Below are 26,519 nucleotides of genomic sequence, written 5' to 3'. Positions count from 1 at the left end.
AAGGAAGAATTTGACCGAATTTTGCCAAAGCTCACTTTTGTTGATAACCCAAAGCTCACTGTTGTTGTTTCTTTAAGAACTAATTTGGCCGATTTTTTGCGATTTCGTGTGTCTGGTGTTATTTTTTTGGCAGAATTTGTTTTGAGAAGATGTGTAAAATGGTGGGTTGAGATGAGGGGTGACGTGAAGATGATATAGTCCCTTTTTTTTTTTTTTTTATATTAATTTATATTTTCTTTTATTAATTTATTTTGTTTGATCAAAATTAAAATATTAGTAAAAATAAGCAGGGATATTAGAGTCATTGCACCTAAGTCAACAACTAATTTTTAAATAATGGGCTGTGTGTTTTATAAAATAAAACATTGGGGTTTTTTGTTAATATTTAAAATATAAGGACTTTTTCAACAATTAAAAATAACACAGGGGGTCCGTGTTATTAGCTCATTTTTTTTACTAAAATATTTTTGAAACAAAATAAAGCAACATAAGATATATAACTGATAATTTGAAGAACATTTTTTTTTCTTTTGTGGAAAATAATAAAATTATATATATTTGTTACCACAATGTAATCTCATTCATACGACGTTGACGTTGTGATATCTCCAAGACTCCACCTCATTATTATATTCCTTCTTTTTTTTTTTATATATATATAATTTTTTTCTTATAAATATTATTACAGCAATATGTAATATTGCAAGAATCCAATTCCAAATTTGAAAAATCTCAATAGTAAAACAATGCCAAATTTTGTGAATCCCCTATCCCTTTTCGAAATCCACAATCTGATTCTAGATTGCCAGAATCTTCCATCTCCAATATAAATATAGATGCAATTTCTTCATCAATCAAACATTTCTACTATGACAATCTTGCTTGAGACATGTGGAGTTGCACCCCCTCCGGGCGGCATCGTGGCGGAGCTATCGCTACCGCTTACATTCTTCGACATTCGATGGATCCATCACCATCCGGTTGGTTCCGTTCTCTTCTACGACCACCCTTGTTCCAAACCCTATTTCCTAGAAACCCTAGTTCCACAACTCAAAGAATCACTCTCTCTCACTCTCAAACACTATCTCCCAATAGCAGGCAATTTGCTCTACCCTTTAATAAACACCGATAAAAAGCCCGTTTTCCGATTTATCTCCGGTGACTCGGTTCCTCTGACAATAGCCGAATCAGAAAATGATAATTTCGACGAGCTTGTCACAAACCATGCACGAGGTGCTGACCAGTTCTATGATTTTATGCCCAATATGCCACCTATAGAAGAGGAAACCGAATACAAAATATTACATGTTATGGCCATGCAAATAACGTTGTTTCCAGGCCGTGGTATATGTGTCGGTTTCACGAATCATCATAGTCTTGGCGACGGGAGTTCGATCGTAGGGTTCATGCATGCATGGGCTTCAGTCAACAAACTTGGTGAGTTATTCCTTACCGAAAAAGGTGATTCTTTGCCGATTTTTGATAGATCGGTAATTCAAGATCCACTCGGGATCGATGCTATCTTCTGGAAATTGATGAGAGAAATTCCATTGAAGTGGCAATCTTTTCCGTTACCAACAAACAGGGTTAGAGCCTCGTACACACTCAACCAAGCCGACATAAAACGGCTAAAGGATTTTGTTCTGACCAAGAAACCAGGTTTGGTTCAAGTTTCTTCGTTTGTAATAACCGCGTCTTATGTTTGGACATGTTTGGTTAAATCCGAGCCCGAGAAAGTTGACGAAGAGGTGATGGAATACTTTGTTTTCTCTGTCGATGTTCGTGCGAGGATGAGTCCACCGGTGCCTGTTAATTACTTCGGCAATTGTTTAGGTTATGGGATGGCGAGAATCGAGGGTAAGTGGCTACTGGGGGAAGAAGGGTTTGTTACTGCTGTGGAGGCCATTGTTGATGATATCAAGAATAGGGTTAACAATAAGGACGAGGTTTTGAAAGGTGCTGAGAATTGGCTGTCTGAAATGAAGGAACTAGGTGAGATTAGGGTTCTTGGCGTGGCCGGTTCGCCGAAATTCGACTTGCATGATGCGGAATTTGGGTGGGGGAGGGCGAAAAAGGTCGAATCTTTGTCGATCGATGTAGATAAGTATTCGATGTCGTTGTACAAGTTGGTTGAAGGAGGATTGGAGGTTGGATTGTCTCTTCCAGAGGAAAGAATGGAAGCTTTTGCAACTATATAGGTTTCCCAAATGACTACTAACGTTATGTTACATGTTAGTATATTATATTTAAAGGCATAATTTTTTTATATATTTAAAATGGAAATACTGTTTTAACTCAATCATCAAAATGTTGTATATGGATGAATAAGAACTGTGTAATAGTCACCAAAAACCACTCCTGTGTAATCTCGAATTGTTGGAAAAGACCTCGTGTTAAAATAATTAGCAAATACCTCCATACGGAAATTAATCAAAGGCAATAAGGCTTCAGAGAGCTGACCGTGCGCTTCACTCGTCATGAATGCGAGCGGGGGTTCGTTTTTTGACACGAAAATACCAAAATGACCCCATAAATTTCGTAAGCACCAAAATGAAGTTTTTAAGATTTTCAATTGAGTCCTTTATATTTTCAAATAAGCTCTCTTCTTCAACCATCAATCAAACCCAAATCTGAGCATGAAGTTCATTTATATTCTAAATCCAAGAAAACAAAAGGAAGAAAAATGGCGTCTCAAGCTTTTTCAGTACACCCTTGTCCAAACCCAAAAAATTATAAGCATTCCTTAAAGTATTTTTTTTTCCAATTTTCATAGCATTTTCTTTCAATTTGTGAATCTTAAATCGTATCCTGAGAAAGAAGAAGAAGAATGTCAAACTCAAAGAATCATTCGTCGTCACTGCACAACTACTACGCCAAACTCAAAGCCGACTCCCCAGATCCACCACGCTGCCGCCGCTGCCTTTGAATGCCACCACCGCCACTATAGTTTATGAATCCACAGTATCCGTCCACCAAAAATTGCCGTGCTGCACTTTTTTCTTTATATCCAAAAAAAACACAAATAAAATCCCCGCCCAGCACTGTCGGAGAGAAGCTGGTTTGCCTCATTTGTGTGATATTTCTTTTTTTTTTTTTCTTTTTTTTTCTTTTTTTGTTTACAATTGAAATATCACTTATAAAAACTATTAGGGGTAGTTTAGTCATTGCATACAAGTCAACCATCAATTTCGAATTAAAGAGCGGTGTGTTTCTTAAAACACAACATAGACCTTGATAATATTTTTAACACGAGAACTTTTTCGACAATTTGAAATTACACAGGGAGTTTTGTGCAATTAGCTCAATAAGGTATAAAATCAATACCAAACTCGTATAATGAGTCTTTTATTAGACCCATCGTGCCATTTGATAAATCTATTTTTTTTTTGGCACATTACAAATAATTCCATTACGGGATACTTATTCATAAGGGGGTCCAGATAAAAAACTTTTTTATACAAAAGTTCACACATTGTCCGGAGGTGTGTAAAAGACTAAAATACCCTCCTTACATTATAATATGCTCCAATCTCATCCTTTAATTTAAATTAACCTCAATTTGACACCAAATATCACAAATTATTTAATTTTGACCCAAATTAATTTTGAGTACAATTTCGCCCGTCGTCACCATTGACCGCCGGTCTCCGGTGTTGACATTTTTTTTTTCCTTCTGTTTCCACTGACCGGCGGTCAACGCCGGTCTCCGGCGGCGTTGATTTTTTTTATCTTTTTTTTTTGAATTTTTTTTTTCTTTAACATCTCTTTTCCCCGTTTAAACATCAATATTGCTAGGGTTGACAGTCAATTAACTATATTACTGTTAAGCACATTAATAGTACTATACTACACACATTAATATTGCTATATTAGTCTGTAACACAGTAATATTAATTATTAACACAACAAAAATCATTATTATTATGTAATGGATCGGAGTAATATTAATATTTTGACTGTTCAACAAAAACAAACATAATAAAAAGCTAAAATAATTAATATTGATGTCGTTGACATTAATACTATTGTCTTGCATAGTAATATTACTTAACAATAGTAATATTACTAGGGTTGACAGTTAATTAACTATATTACTGTTAAGCACATTAATAGTACTATATACTACAATATACAACAATAGTAATATTACTGTAACAATAGTAATATTACCGTCAACCACAGTAATATGATAGTATTTACAGTAATATTACGATAATAGACAATAATATTATTATGTTAATCGGTCAACAACTCAAACAAAACAAAAAAGCCAAAAAAAAATAATATTGATGTGGTTGACAATAATATTATTGTGTTTACGGTAATTTTACTGTCAACGACAGTTATATAATTACGTTGAATTGTCAACAAATCAAACAAAATAAAAAAAAAAAAAACCAAAAAAATAATAATATTGTCGCTGACAGTAATTGTGTTGTTAACGACAGTACAATTACGTAAACGTACTGTCAAAAAAAAAAAGTCAAAATTGATTTTTGTATTAGTCAAAATTGATTAAATTGGGGTTGCAATTAAGAATTGTGTCTAAATGATTGGGGGTAATTTTGTCATATACATCAATTTTTCCTTTATTTATAATTCATATTGAATGGATGGATTTATTGGCGAAAGAGATATAACCCCTGAACGTAGAATAATAAAGATGGTTGATCATGGACTTATGCATAAAAATATCTTTTAAAAAAAATTGAATTCATCATAACGATTAATTAATTATAATTTAAATTTAAAAGCATTCATCACCCGATCAGATGAATTAAATCTATAGGAGGAAAACATCCCACAACAAGCTGCGAACCCTCTTGGAGGACTATGAAAAGATGCTGCAAATTTTCCAGAACGTCCGACTTATTTTTGGCTATAGGGAGACTAACAGTGTAGCGGACATGCTTGCAAAAAAAGGAGCGTCACTTAGCTCTGGATGCGTCCGTAATTTTGATAACACCCCCTACTTTTGAAAGAACTTTTGTTAAAGAATTTGCATATCCTGTATGAACGCCAAACTTAAATCCATGTAATATCTCCATCCTTTTGAAATAGTAATATATATGGATGGTGTTTTATTTAAAAAAAAAATTAACAAAAATAAATCATTATAAGTAATTAAATGAAATTGCATCCAATAACAAAAAAAATATTTTTTTTGAATTTAAATTACTTAAACTACTTTTTTTTAGAACGAACACGTAAATTAATATTATGACATCAAATCACTGTTTACAAAATGTTGAATCTCAAGAGGTAGAGAATCAGCACAAAACCCATCTTGAAAGCAAGTCGAGCAATATTATGTGCTACTCTATTCCCATTTCTTCGGACATGATTGGCAGAAAAGGACTTAAACGAGTTTGCAAGAGCATGAATAGATGTGATAATGTTTCCGTACATCGACCATTCTTCACATCCGTCACACATTGTTGCAATAACCACGGCAGAATCTCCTTTAAGAACGACTTTGTTCCATGATCTTCGTGCAAAAATTCCACCCCTAAGAGTGCTGCATTTGCTTCAGCCTAGGTGGGGTCCAGGGGTTGATTTATACAAATCGAATTCCAATCCACACACTCGTTGAAATGGGTTATAGCAACAATTCCTACACCGACACATCCGTCTTTTGAGTTGAAAGCTACATCAAAATTGATCTTAATCACATTCGTAGTCGCGGCGGAGTCCAATGAACATTATTAGTATTCCAGTAGAAAGCTTATTCATGAGAACTCGAGCAGCATAGTGACACAACTGATCTTCAACTCTTCCAACAAAAGAGATAACCCCATAACTACTTAAACTACTTTACTTTATTTAAAATTAACTATTTGAAATTTGATGTTACAAGAAAATATAAATTTTAATTTAAATAGTTAATGTAGTAAATAACTTAGATTCACTGTTTGAAAAATCTTTTACACACTAATTTCCCAGGAAAAAAAAAACACCACGCTGGTTTATTTTCTATTTAAATATATTTTCGGTTAAAGAAAAGCATGTGCTTTGATATAGAGATCCAATAATTCGAAAATTGGCCTTAGGGGTGCTTGCAAAAGCTTTTACAAATAGATTATGAGTTTTTTTTTTTTTTTGTTTTTTTTTGTTTTTTTTTATAACCTGTTTTTAAGAGTTTACAAAATAAACTTTCGCTTCTCTTTCTTTTAAAATAACCAACTTTAAGCTATAATTGGTTAAACACCCATGACCCTGATTTTTCTATTTAAGTTAATTTCCAGTAAATCTGCAGGTGGTGTTTGTAAAAGCTTATTTAAAAGCAGAAGTTAGTGACTGTGAGTTAAGTTGGAATTAAATGCTTATTTCTAAAAGTTGGGGGTGTTTGCAAATTAGCTGAAAAATAAACTAAAGGGGTGTTTGCAAAAGCTTAGTGATTGTGAGTTAAGTTAATATAAAGGCGGCAGATATATGCAAGCCCATATTTTTTTTATTAGTTCAAGACCTCCAATATAAAAATACTAATTTACCCTTAATGAAATTCAAAACCAAATAAAAAACATCAATCATAAAAAAAAAAAATCGGTGTTACAACGCCGATTTTGAATTGTAAAGTCGACGTTGTGTCGCCGATTTGGTTAACAAAAATCAGCATTGTGACGCCGATTTTCGTGTACAAAATCGGTCTGGATAAACCGATTTGGGAAACCAACGAAAACACACAAAAAAATCAGTTTCAATCTCAATTGTTTTTCCAAAATCGGCTAAAGCATTGCAACCCAAGAAGAAGTAACCATAGATTAATGTTAATCCACGCATATTTATCAAGAATCGATGCTCGATTAATGTTTTTGAATTGACAAACAATTTTTTAGTAAAAAGAACTTGTTGGTGATGGTGGGGTGGTGGTGATGGTGCGGCGGAGGTGGTGCGGTGGGTGGGTCGCTGGTTGTCGCCGGGGCGGTGGAAGTCTCGCTGGTCGGTGTCTCGACGGTCTGGCGGCGGTAGTTGTGAGTTTTTTCTATTTTTTTTTTGTTTTTTTTTTTTTACTTTTTTTTTTGGTCTTGAACAAATTAAAAATAGAATTTGTTTGTATTTGGGTATTATTTATTGATAAGGGTATATTCGTCCTCTTTGGTCTTGATGTAATAAAATTAAATTAATTTACGGGCTTGAACTAATAAACTCCTTTATGTGGATTTGAACTAATAAAAAAATGGGCTTGCATATATCCGCCGCCTAATATTAAATGCTTAATTCTAAAAGTTGGGGGTGTTTGCAAAAAAACCTAAAAAATTAACTAAAATGAAAAAAAACAGGTACATGGGTGCTTTTAAAATTATAGCTTAAAACAACTTATTTTAAGAAAAGCAAAAGCAAAAAGTTATTTTGCAAACACCGAAGAAAAGATTATATGTACAAAAAAACCAATGTTTTGAAAACCGGACCGGACATCAAACCGGACAGTTGATTGGGTCACGGTTAGACCGGTCCAACCGAGGTTCAACCGGGCTTTTGGCTTTTTTATTTTTTATTAATTTTAATAATTTAAAATTACTCTATTATATATATTTTATGTTTTCAGCAAATTCTTTTTTTTTTTTTTTTTTTACTTACCCTACTTCACTCCACACTTTTGTATATATATATTGGGTTTTTGGCACTTTGCACCCTTAAATTACACATTTTTGGCACTTTGCACCCTTAAATTGCAAAATTGGCAGATTGCACCCTTTAAACATAAATTGTTTGGCATTTTGCACCCCAAATCACTTTTAGCTTAGAAAACTTACCTGCAACTTGCTGGAAACTTGAAAGATGGGCAAATTCATAATTTTCTTATTATTTATCCTCTTCCCTCAATTCTTAATCACCGTTCCACAATTTTTATCTTTCGTCTCTTCAATTAGAAAATCCTAAAATCTTTTTAATCATTTCTTTCAATGGTAACATCGATATAAACACTAAACAATAATAGTAAATCACTTCTTTTTTTCTTTTGAGTATGAAAAATAATGTAACTGGAAATTTTAGACCGAGCCCTCAAATTTTTTTTTAATAGTCAAATGACAAAATAAGGCTATTGAGAAGTATATTTTGTGGTAGAAAGGTGGTGCCTATTAGTTTCATGATGGGAAGATTTTTGTGCTCCCATTGAATAGTTTGGATCTGCAAAATTATTAAAAAAAATAGCGTTCCCATGGAATAAAACTTGATTTTCTGAAGGTGTGTTATCGGACTCTTGTCTATATATTCCGACCATTCTTGAGTTTTAGTTCAGAATTTACATATTATGGCAAATAGAAACGGCTAAGAAGAATTTAGGATTTTTTGATTAATAGGACGAAATATAAAAATGGTGGAACGATGATTAAGAATTGGGGCCACAAGATAAATAATTAGAGAATTGCGAATTTGCCCATCTTTCAGGTTTTCAACAAGTTGCAGGTAATTTTTCTAAGCTAAAAGTGATTTGAGGTGCAATGTACCAAACAATTTATGTTTAAAGGGTGCAATCTGCCAATTTTGCAATTTAAGGGTGCAAAGTGTCAAAATTGTGTAATTCAAGAGTGCAAAGTGCCAAGAACCCCATATATATTTGTCTTATCAGTTTAATTTTTTAGTTTTTTAGTTTCTCTCTCCTCTCACTTTCTCATTTTCTTTCTCTTTCATCCAGCCACTGCCATCACTGTTATTTTCTCATTTTCTACCTTCTCTCCATCTTGAAGTAACATATATCCCTCCTTTCGTCCTTTTTCTTCAGCCGTGGATCCGGCCAGCCACAACTCACCGCGACTCAGATCCAGCCACTCACGACTCAGATCCGACCACCCTCGCCAATATCCGACCAACCACCACGAAATTCCGACGGGAATAATCATTATTGAGCTAAAACCGGGTTTTTCTCCGGTTTCCGGTTTTACCGGTTCTTAGCCGTCGGACCGGATTTTCGCCCTTTGACCCGGTTTTTGGGTTTTCCAAGTTTTGGTAACCAACCGGACCGGATAGGCAGGCGGTTCGCGGTCGAACCGGTTGGACCAGCCGGTCCGATCCGATTTTCAAAACATTGAAAAAAACTCATAATCTATTTCTAAAAGCATTTGCAAACACCACCGCAATCACACCAACTTTTAGATATAAAACACTTAAAATTAAGTTAACTCACAATACATAACTTCCGCTTTTAAATAAGTTTTTGCAAACACTAGTGATAGAGTGATTACAAAAGTTGTCCCAAATCACAATTTTAGGCCATCGGCAAATATAGCAGCAAAAGCAGTCATTCTCTCCTTAGGCAAAGACAAACCAATCTCCAATCCACCCTCCGAATCATTCGACTTACACAACGACATCGAACACCTCTCTCCATCAATCGACACAACTTCGAACTTCCTCGCATTTCCCCACCCAAAATCCGCACTACAGAAATCGAATCTCGGCGAACCCGAAACCCCGACAGCTCGGGCCCACACATGTTTCATACTACCATCCATCCAATTCTCGGCCCCTTTCAAAGCCTCGTCTTTATTGTTACTCATGTTCTTGATAAGTTCAGACATAAATTCAGCCGCAACTAATAACCCTTTTTCGTCGACAAGCCTTTCATGCTCGATTTCCGCTATACCTACGCCTAGGCAATTGCCGAAGTAATTTGTGGGCACCGATGGATTCACCCGCTCGCGAACGTCGACCGCGAATTTGAAGTATTCGAGCGTACTATGATCTTCGTCTTCGACAGCATCTGCAGATTTCAACAAGGTTGTCCAAATGTAGGACGTTGTTATGACAAAAGACGACACGTGGACTAAACCCGGTTTCTTGGCCAAGACGAAATCTTTGAGCTTTTGGATATCGGATTGGCGGAGAGTGTACGTGGCTCTAACCCTGTTCGTTGGTAGTGGGGAAGATGATGGTGTGAAAGGAATCTTTTTCATGACTTCCCAGAATATACTGTCGATTTTGAGCGGATCGTTGATTACGGATCTGTCGAAAACGGGCGGAGATTCGCCGTGTTTGGTTAGAAACTCATCTTCTCCGCCGGATTTACTGATCGAAGCCCACGCCCGCATGAAGCTAGCGATCGATCTCGCGTCGCCGAGGCTGTGGAGATTGGAGAGGCCGATGCAAATTCCACGGCCGGGAAATAGCGTCACTTGCAGAGCAAAAACAGGGACTATTTTGTACTTGGAATCTTCCGTTGCCGGCGGGATCTCCGGCACGTAGTCGTAGAACTGGTCGGCCTCGCGCGGGTGGTTTCCGACGAGTTCGTCGAAGTCGCGGCCGGAGACGGCGATTTTGAGGGAGACGGAGTCGCCGGAGACGTAACGGAGGAGGGGCTTATGGTCGGCGGGGTTTAGAGGGTAGAGGAGGTTTCCGGCGACGGGGAGGTAGTGTTTGAGAGTGAGGGAGAGTGATTCTTTCAGTTTCGGAACTAGGGTTTCTAGGAAATGGGATTCGGAGCAGGAATATTTGTATAAGAGAAGACCGCGCATAGGTTTGGAGTGAATCCAGACGATGTCTAAGAAAGAGAGGGGCAGTTGTAGCTCGGCGGCGGCGGCGGAGCACGGCGGAGGTAGAATCTGACAGCTTTCAACCAAAGTCGTCGTCATTATATTGCAACCACTCACAGGAATACAAGTGTGGTGATATATGGAGATTTTATTCTCCCAGATTTTCTTTTTTTCTTTTTTTCCTGTCATTTTCCATATAAAACGGCCCATTTCATTTTCTTCTACCAATCACATGCAGTCATTAATTTCTTTTCCATTTAATAATAGGGTGTCCCTGATGTGCTTTTCATTTTGCTTTTATTTTTTATTCACCCGCCTACAATTCTTGACAGCAGCTCCCCGCCTTATTTTACTCTTTTTTTTCTTTTTCTCTTGCCACGTGTTATACATATATTCATAGTTGTGGTTCTTTCAGTGTGCATAGTTGGAATAAATAATTTCGTTTTAGCTACGAAAACATTATACCATAAATCAAATTAATACTTAAGGTCCAATTTAGTTATTCACTATTAGAACTTTCTACTTATCTTCAAATTTTATCGACTCATCGGTTTTAATTCTCATTCAATTTTCATCTAAAATAGCCCTTTTTTTTTTCCATAGCAACTTCATTACGCACAATCATAGTGAATAGCCTATACTAAAGAAAAACCACATCTAATTTTGTAGCACTCACACGATCTTACTATTTTTCCCATTGCATTTCCATCTAATAAAATAACACTTAATTTCACATGCAGTCGATTGGACACCGACAGTCCAACTACTAGTATATATATATATATATATATATATATATATATATATATATAGAAAATATACGTTGACTCTACACAATGATGATTAATGCATGTAGATGATTGATACATAATATAATATACCCTACAACCACAGCTACAAGAAAAAATATATAGCCACGCCACACACAAGCACAATATTATATATCGGGTTTCGGGTTTCGGAATTTCGGATTTTTTGAGCATTTTTATTTATATATTTGTTTGATTAATTTAAAAAATGCCCTCTGAATATCGATAATTAACTTGATAATCAAAGTGCTAACGATCAGAAAAATAATGGAAAAGAAATTAATGACTGCATCTGATTGGTAGAAGAAAACGAAACGGCGCCGTTTTATATGAAAAATGACAGAAAAAAAAAGAAAAAAAGAAAATCTGGGAGAGTAAATTCAAGGAGATCGGCACTTATATATATGTAATATACGGCAAAAAATATACACGCGTAATTTTCGTGCAGCGAAAACCCCTGTAATATATGGGGAATACGATGCTACACCCGGTGATTTTCACCGGGTAACTCTCTTATTAACATGTATCCTTTTTAATTTATTTTATAATTATTTTTCTAAAACCCAATGGGCCATAACTGAACCCGTAGTGAGAATCTTATCAATTAGGGTGCCTGGTTAAAATCACCGGGTGTAGCATCGATATTGCCGTGATATATAATAAACTAGTAAATACCTGCCCTAAACTTTAGTCAAAAGAAGAAACCCTTCTGGTTGACTTTTGTGTGGCTTACTCGTTGATGTGCGGCTGATAGCTGATTTTTAGACGTTAAATAATGAAATTGTACCTCGGAATGTATTTATATATATTTATATGGGAAAATTAGAGAAAATGCCAATCTAGAAAATATAGTTAGGGAAACACCCCCTCCCAAAAATAATTAGAGAAAACCCCGTTAGCTAATATTCAACTCAAATGCTATTTTAATAATTCTCAAACCACTCTTATTGATATTAAATCTCATTTTCATGTTTCAAAACCTAACTCATTTCAATTGCCGTTACTTTCTTCTCCTTTTCTAATCTTCTCTCTTATCTTATCTTCTCGACAGAGACAACGATGTGCAAAGAGGGAGCTCCCGTTTGAAAACGTCGATCTTCTTCATCTCAATTTCAAGCCTATTAATGTAATCTTCGAGCTTCGAAATCTTCTCCGGCGAATTTTGAATCCGTGAAATTTCGGCTAGAAAATTGCCGGTTGTTTAGTTTCCGGCGAAGCGCTGCAATCTAAGGTGAGCTCCGGTGGGATTAACGAACTCATTTTTCTTCCAGGTCTTAAATCCTTGGTACGGTAATACGCAAGTGAGCAGTGTGAAAACCAAGGGGTGTATGTATGTATGTGTATATATGTAGAGAGAGAAAGAGATGAGAGAGACAGGCGAGAAGATTCTAATGAACAACGCCGAGTTTTGACAGAGGTGAAAGGCAATGTGATTTCGATGTGTGCACTAACAGATAATTGTATTTATTTAAGCTAATCAACTATGCTATGATAGTCGATTAAGGTATCGACTCCAATTTTAATTTTTTTTTTTGGATTTTTTGTTTATTGATTCAAATTGTACAAACAATTATAATGTTTGTATATTTTTTGTTTTTGTAAAATATAGTTGAGTTTTCATTTTTTTGCAATTGTGATTTGTTATTTTTATAATTGATTCCTATTGTGTAAATCAATTATAATGTTTGTATATTGTTTGTTTTTGCAATATATAGTTGAGTTTGCATTTTTGTAGTTGTAGTTTGTTATTTTTAGTAGTCGGTTCCTTAATCGACTATAGTTCATCATAGTCGATTTAATATACCTTAATAAAAAAAAACGGAAACTGATATAGAAAAAAAAATTAAAAAACAAAAAAAAATTAATAAATAAAGAATTTCCTTAATCGACTATGCTTCATCGTCGATTTACCTTAATCGACTATGCTTTATAGTCGATTAAGGAAACTGATGCAGGAAAGAAAGAAAAAAAATTAAAAAAAAATCGTTGAGCGCGTGACGCAGTGATGAAGGGCGAGCGGGGGCAAAGCTGGAAAACATAATGGCTGAAAATCGATGTCGGCTTTTCTCAAATGGAGATAAATATTTTGGGCCTCTCTCCATTAAAAAGAAATAATGAGGGGGTTTTCTTTTTGGGCCTCTCTCTATTTATATATATTTTCTTTTTATTTTGATTGTTTAGAAATTAAAATATTATTAATAAAATTAGTGAACAATTAAATCAAAAAAATATTAAAAATTTGGTAATGAAATTAAGTATAGGTTTTTCTGAATACAAAATAAAGAAATACATAATACTGGAATTTAAGTTTGCTTTTAATGTACGAATAATTTAAAAATATATATATAAATTATCAGATAATCAAAATAGAAATAAAAGACCCAAATGTACTTGTCTAATTAAGGTATGATAAAAATAAAATAATTAAAATATTTATAAAATAGAAAAAAATATTAATTGCAAAATTCTGGGGGTATTTGTGTCTTTTTATATCAAGTCAACAATCGAATGAATAATGAGCCGAGTGTGCTGTATAAATAATTTCATATGAAGATTTTTGTTAATGTATTTAGTATGGCCATTTATTCTCTTTATATATTTATGCAAATTCCCCATTTGTCTCTCGTTAAAATTGTTTATGTTCGTATACTTCTTTAGTTCCAGAGTCTAACCGATCTCTTATTGTTGGAATATTTTTTTCAACAATTTTGATCTCCCTTTTTTTATCCCTAAGTTCCTAACCTTTTGTTTCTTTTGCATAGTAGCATATATTTTTTTTTTCTTTAACTTAAACTACGAAACGTTCTTACTCATTATTAATTTATATATATTTCATATAGATTTCTTAGTAAGTATTAGTTATCTAAACTAAAATTATATTCTAATATGATTGTATAATGTATATTACTTAGATTGTTTAATTGTCAATTACATTTGCTTAATTTGTTGCATTTATACATTTACTTAGTATTTATCGTAATTATTGTATTATCCGAGTTTGTCAACAAAATGGTCTAAGGTAGAGTACCACGTACCGATTATATCGTACCGAAAGTAACGGTATACAGAATAACGGTATACCGCAATTGTTTGTACGATAACGGTATAGATTTTTTCAATACCACAAATACGGTAGGTACACGGTATTAAACAAAATATTCAGTAACCGTACCGAAACCATCACTATTGAAATGTGATGGAGGTCTAACCAACAGTTGGCAAGATGATCCTATCCAAGTCCCAACCGGACCAGTGACGAGGAGCCGAGCTAAGCAATTTAAGGAGAAGCTTGCTGCATTGATCCATAATGTCTTAACTAAGAAAGCTTCATTCAATGGTGATAAACAAGGGTGGATTATGCATATTCAAGTGGCGGAGTCACCCGACAAGTGTGGGAACCATCCGGGCTAAAGATCAGTCCAAGTTGAGCAAATAAGAGCAAGAATGATGAAGACCAAAGCTCACCCTACCTTAAATTCGTGGGTTCATCTCTAATCAGCTCATATTAGTGTGTTTATGGGCCTATTCTATTAAGGCCCTCTTTAATTTCGTGGCTCACTTGTTTAGAGCCTTTATTAAGTAGATTTAGGGTTTTATTTTCCTTTCTTGAAGACTATGTTTTGGGGGCTATATATATGCCTTCTTATTCATTGTGAAAAGACAGCTTTTGATCATTAATTAAATTGTGAGATTATTCTCTCTAGTTCTTTAGAACTTTTCGAACATATCGGAGGATTCCGTACGTTCACCCGACTTATCAATCAATCTTCCACAATTGATTGTGGCGTCTTCACATACCAAGGTTCTTGTCTCTTTATAGACAACGGGTCGCGGTTCCACCCCCTTTTGATTCCTTCTTTTGGACGGTCCAGCAGTTGATAACCGAAGTATTGTTATCGGGTCTCGTCACATGGTTGGCGTGGTTCGTATCATTTGGTAATCAGAGCCATCTTCCAAGAAGGTTTCGTCTATCCTTTGAGTCTTTTGTTGTTTTTGTTTCGTTTCTTTCCGTATTCCATATCTTTCTTCCTTCTAGTGTCATCTCTTCTTCTTTTGTTTTGTTTCCGTCATCACATCTGTTCTTGAGTCATTAAATTCGTCCAGTATCTTGTTCGTCTTGAGTCTATTGTCAAAAACAAAAAAAAAAAAAAAAAAAAAAAAAAAAAAATCCGAAAAAAAAAAAAAAGGAAAAGAAGCAAAATTCGAAATTATTTGAAAGGAATAAATTCCTTGTTGGTATTATAAGTAGTTGGAAAGGATCCGAATACTGCATCTTAAGTTAGGAAAGGTATATTTTGTTTCCTATCCTCGGGATCCTTGAATATCTTGTCTTCTACTCCATATCTACTTCCTTCCTACACTCTTTTGTTTCCTATAATATTAATTTCGAAATTCAAACAAAATAAATTACTCGTGACTATCCAAAGGTCATTAAATTCTGCTCATATTCTATTTCGATTCAAGTTCATCGTTCATCTTCTCTATCAATTCCTGATAATTCGTGGTGAACTGTTGCTGAAAATTCTGATATTTGTTTGGTGAGTTTGATTGGGACTATTGAGAATTTGAGAGGAAAAAGGCAAGAGTGGTGAGTTCATAAGAGGGTAAAAGCCAAAATTGATTGTGTGCAAACACGAGTGAACTTGAGCGATATCCATTTATTGAGTGAAACACGTAAGGGAGTGTGTGAGGTCCATATTTTCTTTCTAACATTGTTTTGCAGGAATCATGTCTAACAATCAAACAAATTTGGAAGACACACATAGGGAGGTTGATCCAAAGTTTATGATGGAGGCGTTGATGAGCGAGATGAAGAGATTCGTGAGGGAAGAGATGGAGCAGATTCATGAGCGGATGGATCAAATGGAGAATTCACGGCAAGAGATTCCCCAAACCATTCCTAACATGCAAAGGAGAGGACAAGCTCCACCTAGAGAGGCTAGGGCAGAAGAGGATGAGTATTACAGTGATGACTTCGATGACCAACATTCCGTTGCTGTAAATCGAAGGTTTGGAGCGAGGGTTCGTGATGCTCGAAACCGCGAGGATAACAATTTGGGAAACATAAAGGTGAATATACCATCGTTTCACGGCAGAAACGATCCTGAAGCTTACATTGAGTGGGAGCGAAAGATGGAGCTGTTGTTTGATTGTCACAATTACTCGGAACACAAGAAGGTGAAGTTGGCAGCGATTGAATTCTCCGATTATGCCATCATTTGGTGGGATCAATTGGTGCTGAATAGGAGGAGAAATAGGGAGAATCCAGTGGCAACCTGGGACGAGATGAAATCCCTAATGAGAAAGCGGTTCGTGCCAAGCTACTACTTCCGGGAGTTGTATCAAAAGCTACAGAATTTGAAGCAAGGAAATCGGAGTGTTGAAGAGTACTTTAAGGAGATGGAAATTTCAATGATCCGAGTAAATATTGAGGAGGATCGGGAGGCTACTATGGCAAGGTTCTTGGCAGGGCTGAATAGAGAGATTGCTAACGTAGTGGAGTTGCAACATTATGTTGAGATGGAGGACATGGTACACATGGCCATCAAGATTGAGAATCAGCTCAAGCGGCGGGGTAACAATCCACGACCAGCCCCTAGTTCGAGTTCATCTTGGAGGCATAATGGTGTTAGCAAAGATGAGAAGCCAGCTATGATTAAACCCAAATTCGAGCCAAAGCAAAACACTACCAGCCATGCAGCCCAAGGTAAAATCGATTCTAATACAACTCGGAATCGTGATATAGAGTGTTTTAAATGCCATGGCAGGGGTCACAAAGCAAACCAATGTCCAAACAAGAGAGTTATGCTGCTGCGTGATGATGGTGGGTTTGAGACTGAAGAAGAGGAGGATTCCACACCACCACAAGAGGATGATGGAGAAGAAGAATATGCAGCACATGGTGAACTTTTGGTTGCAAGGAGAGCTCTAAACGTGCAAGCAAAGGGAGATGAAGAAGCACAGCGAGAAAACATCTTCTACACTAGATGTCATGTTCGAGACAAGGTGTGTAGTATGATCATTGATGGAGGGAGTTGCACCAATGTTGCTAGCACTACGATGGTGGAGAAGTTAGGGCTGCCTACAACCAAACATCCACAACCATATAAGCTGCAATGGCTTAATGATAGTGGAGAATTGAGGGTGAACAAGCAAGTGTTAGTATCATTTCGCATTGGGAGGTACGAAGATGAGGTACTGTGTGATGTTGTTCCGATGCAAGCTGGACACTTGTTACTTGGTCGACCGTGGCAATCTGATCGACGGGCCAAGCATGATGGTTTCACCAACAAGTACTCATTTGCGTTCAACCAAAGAACAATCACTCTAGTGCCTTTAACGCCACAGCAGGTCCATGAGGATCAAGTGAGGTTACAAAAAGAGAGTGATCAAAAGAAAATGAGTGAGAGTGCAAAAGAAAGAGAGAGTGAGGCTGAGAAAAACAAGAGAGAAAATAAAAAAGAGAGTTTGGCCAATGAGAGAAAAGAAGAGGGAAAAACAAGTTTATATGCGAGGGCGAGTGATGTGAAGAGAGCTATGCGTTCGAATCAGCCGATGATTGTACTTATGTACAAGGAGGCCTTTTTGAACACTAACAACGTTAACTCTTCTTTGCCTAGTTCCGTTGTTTCTCTTTTGCAGGACTTTGATGATGTATTCCCAGAGGAGCTACCACCGGGGTTGCCACCAATTCGAGGCATTGAACATCAAATTGACTTTGTGCCAGGAGCTTCTATTCCAAACCGACCAGCCTACCGAAGCAATCCCGAGGAGACTAAGGAGATACAAAGGCAGGTCACGGAGTTGATGGAAAGAGGGCACGTGAGGGAGAGCATGAGTCCGTGTGCTGTTCCGGTACTTTTGGTGCCTAAAGCGGATGGAAAGTGGAGAATGTGTGTCGATTGTCGAGCAATCAACAATATAACGGTAAAGTATCGTCATCCTATTCCACGCTTAGATGATATGTTAGAGGAATTGCATGGTGCTTGTGTGTTTTCAAAAATCGATTTGAAAAGTGGGTATCATCAAATAAGAATGAGAGAGGGTGATGAATGGAAAACTGCTTTCAAAACAAAGTATGGTTTATATGAGTGGTTAGTTATGCCGTTTGGGTTAACTAATGCCCCTAGTACTTTCATGCGATTAATGAACCATGTTTTGCGATCTTTCATTGGTAAATTTGTTGTAGTTTACTTTGATGACATTCTTATCTATAGCAAAAATCTGGATGATCATGTTGTGCATTTGAAATCCGTTTTACATGCGCTTAGGGAAGAGAAGTTGTATGCTAATTTGCAGAAATGTACATTTTGCACGGATAAGCTTGTCTTTCTTGGTTTTGTTGTGAGTGCACAAGGTATTCAGGTTGATGAAGAAAAGGTTCGAGCTATCCAAGAATGGCCAAGTCCGACGAGTGTAGCGAATGTTCGAAGTTTTCATGGCCTTGCTGGTTTCTATAGGAGGTTCGTGAAGGATTTTAGCACAATTGCAGCACCACTGACCGAGGTGATAAGGAAGAATGTGGTGTTCAAGTGGGGGGACGAGCAAGAGAAAGCATTTCAATTAATTAAGGAGAAGTTAACCAAAGCTCCTTTACTCGCTCTACCAAATTTCGCGAAAACATTCGAGATCGAGTGCGATGCTTCCGGAGTAGGCATAGGCGCTGTTTTGATGCAAGAGGGACGGCCGATTGCATATTTTAGTGAGAAGTTGAGTGGGGCAGCCTTAAACTACCCGACTTATGATAAAGAGCTGTATGCCTTGGTTCGAGCATTAGAGACATGGCAGCATTATCTTTGGCCTAAGGAGTTTGTGATTCACACAGATCATGAATCGTTGAAGCACTTGAAGGGACAACACAAGCTGAACAAGAGGCATGCCCGATGGATGGAATTCATTGAGACATTTCCTTATGTCATCAAATACAAGCAAGGTAAAGAGAACATTGTAGCTGATGCACTGTCTCGAAGGTACACCTTAATCTCTACTCTTAATGTAAAATTACTTGGTTTTGAACAAATTAAGGAGTTGTACATTAAAGATTCTGATTTTGGTACTGTTTATCAAGCATGTGAAAAGGGTGCATTTGATAAGTTCTATAGGCATGAGGGATTCTTGTTTAGGGAAGATAAACTTTGCATTCCTATGTGTTCTATACGTGAATTACTTGTGCTTGAATCGCATGGGGGAGGTCTTATGGGTCACTTTGGTTTCGAAAAGACATTACACATGCTGAAAGAACACTTTTATTGGCCACACATGAAGAGAGATGTTGAGAGAATTTGTGGTAGATGTGTTACATGTCGTCAAGCTAAGTCTCGAGTGCAGCCCCATGGTTTATACACACCATTGCCTATTCCCAATGAACCGTGGGTTGATATTTCTATGGATTTTGTGTTAGGCCTGCCTAGGTCAAAACATGGTAGGGATTCGATCTTTGTTGTCGTTGATAGATTTTCTAAAATGGCACATTTTATACCATGCCACAAAACTGATGATGCGTCGCATGTTGCTGATTTGTTCTTTAAAGAAGTTGTTAGATTGCATGGCATGCCTAGGACAATTGTTTCTGATCGTGATGCTAAGTTCTTGAGTTACTTTTGGAAGACCTTGTGGTGTAAGCTAGGAACAAAATTATTATTTTCTACTACTTGTCACCCACAAACCGATGGTCAAACTGAAGTAGTAAATAGGACTTTGTCTGCCTTGTTGAGGGCAATTATCAAGAAAAACATTAAAACATGGGAAGAGTGTTTACCACATGTTGAGTTTGCATATAATCGAGCTGTTCATTCTGCTACTAAGTTTTCACCGTTTGAAATTGTTTATGGTTTTAATCCTTTAACTCCAATGGATTTAACACCACTACCTTTATCTGAGCGTGTTAACTTGGATGGAAAGAAAAAGGCTGAACTTGTGAAGCAGATTCATGAAAAAGCAAGGCTCAATATGGAGAGGAGAACAGAACAATATGCAAAGCAAGCGAACAAGGGACGTCGCAAGTTGGTTTTTGAACCTGGAGATTGGGTTTGGCTGCACATGAGAAAGGAACGATTTCCAGTACAAAGGCGTTCTAAGTTGCTGCCGAGAGGAGATGGTCCTTTTCAAGTTCTCGAGCGAGTGAATGATAATGCGTACAAGCTGGACTTGCCAGGTGAATATAATGTTAGTACCACCTTCAATGTTGCTGATTTGAGTTATTTTGATGTAGGTGATGATTTGAGGACAAATCCTTTTCAAGAGGAGGGGAATGATGGAGGTCTAACCAACAGTTGGCAAGATGATCCTATCCAAGTCCCAACCGGACCAGTGACGAGGAGCCGAGCTAAGCAATTTAAGGAGAAGCTTGCTGCATTGATCCATAATGTCTTAACTAAGAAAGCTTCATTCAATGGTGATAAACAAGGGTGGATTATGCATATTCAAGTGGCGGAGTCACCCGACAAGTGTGGGAACCATCCGGGCTAAAGATCAGTCCAAGTTGAGCAAATAAGAGCAAGAATGATGAAGACCAAAGCTCACCCTACCTTAAATTCGTGGGTTCATCTCTAATCAGCTCATATTAGTGTGTTTATGGGCCTATTCTATTAAGGCCCTCTTTAATTTCGTGGCTCACTTGTTTAGAGCCTTTATTAAGTAGATTTAGGGTTTTATTTTCCTTTCTTGAAGACTATGTTTTGGGGGCTATATATATGCCTTCTTATTCATTGTGAAAAGACAGCTTTTGATCATTAATTAAATTGTGAGATTATTCTCTCTAGTTCTTTAGAACTTTTCGAACATATCGGAGGATTCCGTACGTTCACCCGACTTATCAATCAATCTTCCACAATTGATTGTGGCGTCTTCACATACCAAGGTTCTTGTCTCTTTATAGACAACGGGTCGCGGTTCCACCCCCTTTTGATTCCTTCTTTTGGACGGTCCAGCAGTTGATAACCGAAGTATTGTTATCGGGTCTCGTCACATGGTTGGCGTGGTTCGTATCAAAATGTGTTGAAGTTAGGTGGCAAGTAACATGGCCACCATTTATTTTATTTGTCAGAGCATCTCCATCACATTGAATTCCCGTTCTTCCCCTCTCCTTCCTCCTTCACCTTTCTCCTTACATATAGTCTATTAAATGTTACACTTAATGTAAAATATCGGGTAGTTTAGATCTATATAAATAATTATTCACTAAAAAGATATACAAATGGGTGTATGTATTATTATGTGTAGATTAATGGTTCAGGACCATTTGATGTATTTCATCATCAGGTGTAACATTTACAAAACCGGTTTATATAGTTGACATTACATTTTTTTTCATTCCCTTTCTTACTATAATAACTAGTAATTGACCCGTGCGATGCACGGGACAAACTATTAGTTGGTATGCGCACGATAAATATATTATCTTCATTTGTCTATGGATCCATAATTTATAGGATACAATCATTTGTGTATGCATTTATTTTCTAAAGAATACAATTTTTTATCATTATGAAGGAGTAGAAATACTTTCTTTTTTTTGCTAAATAATATTCAATAAATAAATTGAAATTGCAATTTTTTCACTGATAATAAACAATGTATTTTTAGTCGCAATTTCCGACTGTAAGATCATTTCCTACCCTTAACACCATTTTTTCACCAAATTCTATTTTTGGTGGTGAAAAAATAGTGTTATCTCCCACCCATAGTACACCATTCTATAATTTCTCTATTTTTAGTGACAAAATAGTGTATTTGGTCTCCCATCAATTCCATCAAATTTTACACCAAATAATAAAATATTAATATTTCACCATTTTACCGTTTATAGAGAATATGATTTGGTTTGGTCTCCCATGGCATTTCACCAAATATATTACAAAATTATAATTTTAATGTTAATTGTAAACTTAGTCTATTTTATTACCAAAATATTGATTATGAATTTGATCTTAAACAATGATTTTATTAAGTATATAATTTAAAATTATGATAAATATCAAAAATTTATTGAAACATGAATGAAAATCGACTTAGATTATTATCCATATAATAAAACCACGAATAAACAATAATTTTATTAATTATTTCCTAAAAACCTTACAACATAAATTAATCATAAAAACATTACAACATAAGTTAATTATAAAAACATTACAGCATTTCTTTTGGCCAAAAAAATTATTTCATTGATAACAGGGGCCTCGTTAAAACCTTGTTTGGCCTAACAAGGAAAGAGTACCCCTTATTAGCAGACGAATCTCATTCACCATGATTATCGTTATCATCTTCAACATTATCTATTTGATCACGTTTATCCCACAAATGTGCTACCAATCTTCTCCTTAGTTCATTATGCTCTTCTCGATTTATCAGATTTCGACGTCGACTAAGAAAATTAACATATTTTGTATTATCTAAATCTCTTGAAAGCTTAGAAGGCGGGAGAGTGGATAGTAGTAATAATAATAATAATAATAATAATAATAATAATAATAATAATAATAATAATAATAATAATAATAATAATAATAATAATAATAATAATAATAATAATAATAATAATAATAATAATAATAATGATAATAATAATGATAATAATAATGATAATAATAATAATAATAATAATAATAATAATAATAATGATAATAATAATGATAATAATAATGATAATAATAATGATAATAATAATGATAATAATAATAATAATAATAATGATAATAATAATAATAATAATAATAATAATAATAATAATAATAATAATAATAATAATAATAATAATAATAATAATAATAATAATAATAATAATAATAATAATAATAATAATAATAATAATAATAATAATAATAATAATAATAATAATAATAATAATAATAATAAAAATAATAAAAATAATAATAATAATAAAAATAATAATAATAATAATATAAATAATAATAATCATAATAATAATAATAATAATAATAATAATAATAATAATAATAATAATAATAATAATAATAATAATAATAATAATAATAATAATAATAATAATAATAATAATAATAATAATAATAATAATAATAATAATAATAATAATAATAATAATAATAATAATAATAATAATAATAATAATAATAATAATAATAATAATAATAATAATAATAATAATAATAATAATAATAATAATAATAATAATAATAATAATAATAATAATAATAATAATAATAATAATAATAATAATAATAATAATAATAATAATAATAATAATAATAATAATAATAATAATAATAATAATAATAATAATAATAATAATTATAATAATAATAATAATAATAATAATAATAATAATAATAATAATAATAATAATAATAATAATAATAATAATAATAATAATAATAATAATAATAATAATAATAATAATAATAATAATAATAATAATAATAATAATAATAATAATAATAATAATAATAATAATAATAATAATAATAATAATAATAATAATAATAATAATAATAATAATAATAATAATAATAATAATAATAATAATAATAATAATAATAATAATAATAATAATAATAATAATAATAATAATAATAATAATAATAATAATAATAATAATAATAATAATAATAATAATAATAATAATAATAATAATAATAATAATAATAATAATAAATAATAATAATAATAATAATAATAATAATAATAATAATAATAATAATAATAATAATAATAATAATAATAATATCTTAAATTTTGAAAACTAATTCACTAATTAACACTAATATATTTACTATAAATACTTTGATAAGTTGATAATCACATGAAATTAGTTAATATAATAATTGTATATGCTAATTATAAAATGGTGTTAATTACACCAAATCCTATTTTCACTTCTATATTTGATAGAAAAAATAGGATTTGGTGGAAAAACTGGTAAAATGGTGGACGGGTGGGAGACGAAAATTTCTTCACCAAAAAATTTGCTGAAAATATAGGATTTAGGGATATGGTGATATAGAGTTTGACTAGGGTGGGAGACTAAACTAAATCACTATAATTTTAGGTGTAATGGTGATTTAGAAATTTAGGTTGGGAGACTAAAAACACCTAAATTAGGTGATAATTATAGGATTTGGTGATGAGTGGGAGATACTCTAAACTAGATATGTTCATTACATAAATGTTAATATAATGACATCAATTTTTATTGTCCTTGAAATTAGATACGATATACATAGTTTGCAGTTTTCACTACAAATTACTCCTAAAAATTATAAGTAACATTATATATTAGACTGTGTATGCTAAAAGCAATATATGTAAATACTCTCTCTCTCTCTCTCTATATATATATATATATATATATATATATATATATATATTAAAGCATAAAAAGCTTAAATTTAACATTTAGATAAGCATGGGTCCACAATAATGCACACTCGGCCAAAATCAGGTTGAAACATGCAAACAATATATACGAACATAAATTTCTATTTTCTACAAAATACACAAAATAGTACAAAAATTATCCAGTTTTCAAAAATAATTCATCTTAATCTTCTAATTGAAGGTTTAATAATCCACCAAAAACATTGTCCAAATGTTGATGAGACTCATCGGCCGTTTGGCCAAACTTATTTAAAATATCTTATAAGTTCTTAGGTTATCTTTGACAAAATATCCATTCATTTTGTTATTTTTTCCATACTAGTAATTGTACCCGTGCGATGCACGGGACAACAAATTGCATTTGGTTAATTTTGTCAAATCATCTCTTTTAATAACATGTCCAATAACATATAAAATGAAATAATTGTTATACATAAAATTTGAAAACTTTGATATAAATTAATGAAACACATAATTTAACATATTCAAATTACCTATAAGCCATGATGGAAAAAGATGTAAACTAATTGGCACACAGTCAATAGGATGAAGAAGAAGATAAGAAACAAAATCTAAACTCGGGTTACCAAAAGAAGAAGCCTTAGGTAGGGAAGAAATAAAATTCAAATGTTGCAGACATTCTGTAAAACGATGTCATAAAATCCACTAGGGATGAAAATCAGATTTATTTACCCTTTTCTGTAAAAATCGAAAATCAGATTATTATAAATAATATCTAGGATAATTTGATGAAAATCGATAATAATATTTAAAATAATATTTAGGAGATAAAAATTTGATAAAAAAATCAAAAAATAATATTTAGGAAATAAAAATCTGACAAAAATCGAAAATAAAATTTAAAATAATAGTTAGGAGATAAAAATTTGATAACAAATCGAAAATAATATTTTAAATAATGTTAATGAGATAAAAGTTGATAAAATATGAAAATAATAACTAGAATAATATTTAGGAGATAAAATATGATTAAAATCATTCCATAATAACTCCAATTCCACATTCATACCACTCCTCGGTATTATATTGAACCATATAGGTTTCCTTGATTGCTTCAAACGTATATTGACCAAACTGATGAATTGTATTATAAAGATGTTTAGGTATGTTTCTACATAAATAATCTTTAGCGCATATAAGATCCTTTCCAATTAATAGTTTGATTAAGTTAGGTGTCTCAGAAAAAAGTTGAAAATTATATTTAAAATTATAGTTAGGAGATATAAATTTGATAAAATTAAAAAAAATATGATTTATAATAATATTTAGGAGATAAAAATTTGATAAAAATAAAAAATAATATTTAGGAGACAAAAATCTAATAATAATAAAAAATAATATTTAAAATAATATTTAGGGGATACAAATATGATAAAATTCGAAAATAATATTTAAAATAATATTAAGGAGATAAAAATTTGATAAAAATTGAAAAAAATTTACAAATATGACATTAGGGTTTCTTAGGGTTGCCCTATCGTTTCTTTCTTTTATATATAAGATATAAGATATCTAGGAGATAAAAATTGATGAAAATCGATAATAATATTTAAAATAATATTTAGGAGATATAAATTTGATAAAAAATCAAAAAATAATATTTAGGATATAAAAATATGATAAAAATCGAAAATAAAATTTAAAATAATAGTTAGGAAATAAAAATTTGATAAAAATCGAAAATAATATTTCAAATAATGTTAATGAGATAAAAGTTGATAAAATACGAAAATAATAATTAGAATAATATTTAGGAGATAAAATATGATTAAAATCAAAATTATGATTTAAAATAATATTTAGGAGATAAAAATTTGATACAAATCGAAAATAATATTTAGGAGACAATAATCTGATAAAA

General features: G+C 33.2%; 2 protein-coding genes across 2 annotated transcripts; one reads left to right on the top strand and one right to left on the bottom strand.

The window, feature by feature from the left end:
* Nucleotides 1–862: 862 nt before the first annotated feature.
* On the top strand, nt 863–2,368 carry LOC105971993 (malonyl-coenzyme:anthocyanin 5-O-glucoside-6'''-O-malonyltransferase). The gene has a single exon (XM_012996927.2). The coding sequence runs from the start codon at nt 870–872 to the stop codon at nt 2,196–2,198; it is 1,329 nt and encodes a 442-aa protein (XP_012852381.2). The 5' UTR covers nt 863–869; the 3' UTR covers nt 2,199–2,368.
* Nucleotides 2,369–9,090: 6,722 nt separating this feature from the next.
* On the bottom strand, nt 9,091–10,871 carry LOC105971990 (malonyl-coenzyme:anthocyanin 5-O-glucoside-6'''-O-malonyltransferase). The gene has a single exon (XM_012996925.2). It carries the CDS (start codon nt 10,680–10,682, stop codon nt 9,201–9,203), a length of 1,482 nt encoding a protein of 493 aa, XP_012852379.2. The 5' UTR covers nt 10,683–10,871; the 3' UTR covers nt 9,091–9,200.
* Nucleotides 10,872–26,519: the final 15,648 nt, after the last annotated feature.

The sequence above is a fragment of the Erythranthe guttata genome, chromosome 13 (assembly GCF_056151865.1).
Source record: "Erythranthe guttata isolate IM_541 chromosome 13, IM_541, whole genome shotgun sequence".
NCBI lineage: Eukaryota > Viridiplantae > Streptophyta > Magnoliopsida > Lamiales > Phrymaceae > Erythranthe > Erythranthe guttata.
This window is presented reverse-complemented; position numbering and strand designations above follow the sequence as displayed.

Excerpts from the sequence above, each read along its gene's own strand:
- LOC105971993 (XM_012996927.2), top strand. The coding sequence starts at position 870 with ATGACAATCTTGCTTGAGACATGTGGAGTTGCACCCCCTCCGGGCGGC.
- LOC105971990 (XM_012996925.2), bottom strand. The coding sequence starts at position 10,682 with ATGGGCCGTTTTATATGGAAAATGACAGGAAAAAAAGAAAAAAAGAAA.